This window comes from Anopheles darlingi, chromosome 3 (assembly GCF_943734745.1).
Source record: "Anopheles darlingi chromosome 3, idAnoDarlMG_H_01, whole genome shotgun sequence".
Lineage (NCBI taxonomy): Eukaryota > Metazoa > Arthropoda > Insecta > Diptera > Culicidae > Anopheles > Anopheles darlingi.
This window is the reverse complement of record NC_064875.1, coordinates 35,719,847-35,725,570: the sequence shown is the minus strand read 5'-3', so window position 1 is coordinate 35,725,570 and position 5,724 is coordinate 35,719,847. Positions and strand designations below refer to the sequence as shown.

Below are 5,724 nucleotides of genomic sequence, written 5' to 3'. Positions count from 1 at the left end.
GAAGGGGCATGGAATGATATGGAAGGGCATGGAATGGCATGGAAGGGCATGAAAGGGCATGGAATGACATGGAAGGGCGCATATTAAGCAAAACAAAAACATTTAAAAAACCGGCAAAATATTGAAATTTTCTGTAACCGGGCCGTTTAGCTTTATAAGTTCACTTTGAAAAACGCGCATTTACAATAAAGCAGAAAAGCATGGTCATGTTGCGTAGCCCTGTAACCGGGCCGTTTAGCTAGTCTATATACAAATTGTAGTAAATTCCGCCACCCGAGAGGGATGCAACATGCCGCAGACGTAAGCGCGAGCGAGACAAATTTTCTGCCGTTTTCTGCCACCCGAGCGGGATGCAATATCCCGCAGACGTAAGCGCGAGCGAGAAAACAAATTCCGCGTTTTCTGCCACCTCGAATCGAGAGAGGAGAGCGCTCGCCAGTGCGAAGCGCACGAGAGAGAGACGCTCAGCGCCAGAGAGAAACGCGCTGTGGAGAAATCGCGCGGGCAACTTTGATTTTCTGCGCAATGGGGAACGGAAAAATGCATCGATTTGCTGCCCGAAAATGGATTTAAAAAGCTATTTTACTGATAGACACGAAATACACTATATGAGATTGGAAAAATAACTCCAGTTAAACCAATCTTGAGCCATGTTGCCATGATCGTACTTCCCAAGCTTCCTCTTACCCCCACCCTCTTCTCATCCATAAACCGCATGTTCGTTAGATCTGAGGGAGAACTCTCTGCGTCCCTTTCTCGCGCGTTGCGCCGTACTTTCGATCGCATACAGGTGCAATTGCGTTGAGCACCGCGCGTGTTTACACGGATGATCCTAGCTGGAACCGCAAAGTGCGAGACAGGAAAAAAATCCTCCGTGACGAAAAGAGCGCGAAGCGCTCGAGAAAGGGGTGAAATTCGTCTCGAGCCAAAATAGGATAGAACCATTGTGTTTACCGATTTTCCCATCCAAGAGGGGGGCAGCTCGGTGGCGCGTTCCAAGACATCGCGTAGCACATGATCGTTACGTTAAGCCGCTGACCGCGTAACAGTTGCCGATGCGAAATAAGACACGACGCTTACGCCTCTCCTAGTGTCGGGTTCCGCTGATCTCTCCTCCACCTAGACTGGAGTGTGGACATGATTGTCGTAACTGCGCGGCTCACCGCGTTCCACGTCGCTTGCTTTCTGCACATTTCCGCTACGATGTTGTCGGCCCCGAGATTCCCGTACTCAGCCCTCTCCGCAGCGAATCTTGGGCACTCGAACATCACGTGCTCCGGCGTCTCTTCTACGCCACTTCCACATTCCGGGCACGTTGGTGATCCAGCGTGACCGAATCGATGGTGGTAGCTCCGGAAGCAGCCATGTCCTGACAGGAACTGCGTCAGGAAGAAGTCCACCTCTCCGTGCCGCCTGCTTAGCCATGGTTCCAGATCTGGAATGAGCCGGTGTGTCCACCGACCGTCCGTGGCGTGGTCCCATTGGCTCTGCCATCTAGCCACCGATTCTCTTCTGGCCGCTGCGCGTGCTCCTTTGACTCCCCTTTGACTGCTGCAAACCCGATCCTCCGCTAGGATAATACCAATAGGCATCATGCTCGCGATGACACAGGCCGCTTCTGATGATATCGTTCTGTACGCGCTTATGACCCTCATGGTCATGAGTCGGTACGTGCGGTTCAACTTTGTGAGGTTGCCCACGTGCGACTCCAAAACTGGGCTCCACACCGATCCTCCGTACCTGAGTATAGATGTCGAAACGTTGGCATAAAGACTTCTAATACTACTGCGCGGTCCGTAGCTGTTCGGGAGGATCCTCGAGAGCGCGTTGATCGCCTTTGTTGCCTTCTCGCATGCGTAGTCCACGTGGCTGTTGAAGTTGAGCCGGTCGTCAATCATGACGCCCAGGTACTTCAACTGCCGGTTCGAGGCGATGCTGATCGGCTTCGACCGGAGGTCGCCGTCGTCGACGTGGATAACTGCATTCTGCACGGCTTTACGGTTACTGATCATCAGCACCTCTGTTTTGTGAGGAGCTACTTTCAGCTTTACCGACGCCATCCACTCGATCACCATATCGATGGCTTCGTTCGCTAGTTTTTGGGCGTCCTCGACTGATATCCCTCTCGCAGATAGGACAATGTCGTCGGCAAAGCCAACGATCTGCACCCTATCCGGTAAGGGGAGTGTCAGCACGTCGTCATACATGGCGTTCCACAGACACGGCCCAAGTATGGACCCCTGTGGGACGCCCGCGGTGATTTTCGCCGTCTTACGACCCTCTGCCGTGTCGTAAAGGAGCACTCTGCCCCCGAAGTAGCTTTGCAGGATTCGGCACAGGTATCCCGGCACGCGCAGACGGTGTAACGCTTTCGCGATTGCCTCCCAGCTGGCGCTGTTGAAGGCATTGGCGATGTCTAGCGTTACTATCGCGCAATACCGGAAACCCCGTCTCTTGCATTGCTGGGCTTTTTCTGCCTCTCTGACCAACGTGGAGATCGCGTCCACTGTCGATCGCCCTTTCCTGAAGCCAAACTGCCTCTCCGATAGCCCGTTCTCTCCTTCCGTGTACCTGGAGAGGCGGTTCAGGATGACTTTCTCCAGCAGCTTGCCCACCGTATCGATCAGGCATATCGGCCTGTATGATGACGCCTCACCCGGGGGCTTCCCCGGCTTTGGCAACAGCACCAGCTTCTGCCTCTTCCACTTGTCCGGAAAGTGGCCTTCTTCCAGCAGTTTCTGCAAGACGACCCGAAACATGTCGGGGGCCTCCCTGATCGCAGTTTTCACCGCGACGTTCGGGATCCCGTCCGGCCCTGGCGCCTTGTTCGCTGGCAGCTTACTCCCGATATCCATGACTTCCTCGTTAGAAATCCGGATTTCGGCCGATATGCTTTCGTGGTCGTCCGCGTATGGTGTTGGTGGCCACGCTGTTGGCTCGTGCGTCGGAAAAAGCTTGGCCACTATGACTTTCAGCTTCTCTGGGCACTGCACACTAGCTGTCGCCGGTCCGCTCACCTTCGCCATCACAATGCGGTACGCGTCGCCCCACGGATTATCGTTGGCTGCCGCGCACAGTTCCTTGAAACATGCCGATTTGCTGCGCCGGATTTCCCGCCTGAACGCTGATCTCGCGACCCGAAACACTACCCGTTTTCCTTCCCGATCTTCCTCCGTTTTTGCCCGTTGAACCAGTCTCCTGGCTCTCAGGCAGGCGGCTCGGAGGAAGTCCAGCGTCTCGTTCCACCAGTATGCTGGTCTATGGTACTTTCGCGGCTCTGTCGATCTGGGCATGGCCTTGTCGCACGCCTTCACAAGTGCATCCACCAGTTCGTCCGCGTTTTGTGGCTCCGTCTCTGCGAGCACCTCGAATTCAGCAAGGAAGCGGTCCACGTTGAAACACTTTGTCTTACACTTCCTGTCTTGCGAGCGAGCGTTCCTCTGATTCTCCTTCGCTCTCCGCCCGACGCTATACCGAAAGTCTCCTCCGATAATTACTGGTTGCCTCCCCGCTAGTTCGTTGGTGAGGTTGTCCAGCATCTTCTTAAACTGTTCCAGGCCCCAACTCGGTGGTGCATAGCAGCTACACACGAAGATACCGTTGACTTTCGCTATGACAAATCCTTGCTGGGAGTTGGACACTACCTCGTCGATCGGGTGCTTTCCCATTACCCAGATTGCCGCCTTCTTTGAGCTATCTGCCACCCAGGTAGCGTTGTCTTCGGGCACTCGGTACGGCTCGGAGATCAGCGCTACGTCACACTCCGCTTTTGCTGTCGTTTGCACCAGCAGTAGCTGTGCCGTCTCGCAGTGGTTGAGGTTCACCTGGATGAACTCCATTACTGCTTGGTGGCTGCCCTCGAACGATATGCGTTGCACCGCGGTCCGCCTAGTGCGTGTTTGTTGTCACCGCTGGCGGCGCAGAGCATACATGCCGTGGTTGACGAACAATCCTTGGCAATGTGCCCCTCTCCACCACAGTTGTAACACAACTTCGACCTGTCGGGGCTTTGCAGTTGACCGACAGGTGTCCCAGCTCCAGGCACTTGTAGCACTTTCTGGAACTCGGATCGACACGCGGAGCCACTCTGATTGGGCAGACCGACCAGCGTAGCTTCACCGAGCCCTTCGCCAGCAACTTGCCTGCTTCCTGTGGGTGCAGCCAGACCGTTGCCACCTTCATATTATCGAACCCCTTCCTTAGTCGCAAGGAAGAGATCTCCTTTACACCGCACTGCTCCTTGAGGGCCTTTTCCAGCTCGCTCTCGGTGGTGATGCTGTCCAGGTTCCGACACACGATCGCCGTGTCATGCGACAGTGCCTTCACTCCCTCCTCCTGCCCAAGGGACTTCTGGACCATCGACCGCAGCTCCATCGTGGGTACTTTCGCACCCGCTCTTAGCTCGATGAGCATATCACCCTTCCGTGTGGTTCTCGTCCTCACCACTTCCTTCTCCATTGCCTCGAGAGCCGGATCCGAGGTTATCTTCCGGAGAAGATCGGCATAGGTTATGCCCTTCATCTCAACCCGTATGGCATCTCCTCTTGCCCTCTCCACCGGACGCTGTTTCGCCGGCATTTTAGGTCCGGTTTGGCGCCTTCGTCGGCCCTTTCTTAACGCGTACGGGCACCGTTTGCCAGCCTTCTTCGCCCTCCGCATCAGGGCTTCCTTCGGGTCCCCGGGGCTTCTTTTTCTCCTCTTCTTCCCCCGGGGTCTCCCGCTTCCTCTTTTCCATCCTCGCCTTTGGTGTTGTCAGGTCGATCGCTGGCGTTGCCATCATGGCTTCCGCCCGCGCCCTTTGCGCCGCCTCGGCCCTCTTCTCGGCTTCTGCTGCCCTCTTCTCGGCTTCTGCTGCCATTGCCTCAGCCGCCACGGCCATCGCCTCGGCTGTCTCGGCCCTTGCCTGCAGCTCTTTCGCCTGGGCGGCCGCCGCTTCGAGCTCCTGCTCCGCCTGCTCGGCTCTCTGCAGAAGCCGCCTGTGCTCCTGCACTGCTCTTTGGGCCATTGCCGTTCCCGCCTGGCTGCCGTCTTGCTCGGCACCTTGCACCGTAGCTTGCATGCCACCTTGCACGGCACTTTGCGCGGCACCTTGCATGCCAGCCCGCTCTCGATCTTGCGATCGCGCCGTCTTTCGGCTCCTCAAGAACCCGTCCATGCCGACCGCGTAGCTGCCTGCTCCACCGCGCACACTGACACTACGCCGTTAGCGTACGCTCGGCTTCACTAGCACTGCGGCGATTGCCGGTCACTGTTTGTTGTCGCGCACTCACCCCAGCTCCGCACCACTAACAACCGCTGCGCTTTTGGCTGACCTCAGCTGTTTCGCTGGGCCAGTCGGCCAACGAAGCGCAGGGCCGTTCTACGTGAACCGGGCTACCGCGACCGATAAATCACAATTCGTGCCCCATCCGTCACGCCTTTTCACTACACCATACTGGGAAAGGCAGCGTTCTGTCTTCACTCATCCGTCTCTCACACCGGAAGGCCTCCCGCACCGGTCCCGCACGAAAAAAACCGTTCTAGGACGGAGCAAGGTAAAACACTTCCGCACTCGCCCGCGTTCAACGCTCACTCATGCCTGATGATTTGTCCACCGTTATGATGATTAGTCACCTAGCAGTAGGCAGCCATCACTCTTAAGAATAATCAGAATGGGATCGCTCATTGCAACACATCGTGCCAGATGTTATCGTAGCGAAACGAACTCTATGCAACCAGGGCTGG

The 5,724-nt window shown here is 56.2% G+C and overlaps 1 protein-coding gene across 1 annotated transcript; it reads right to left on the bottom strand.

Annotated features, from left to right (window-relative positions):
• Positions 1 to 4,579: 4,579 nt before the first annotated feature.
• On the bottom strand, positions 4,580 to 5,155 carry LOC125955487 (axoneme-associated protein mst101(1)-like). The gene has a single exon (XM_049686618.1). The coding sequence runs from the start codon at positions 5,153 to 5,155 to the stop codon at positions 4,580 to 4,582; it is 576 nt and encodes a 191-aa protein (XP_049542575.1).
• Between the last annotated feature and the right edge of the window lie 569 nt (positions 5,156 to 5,724).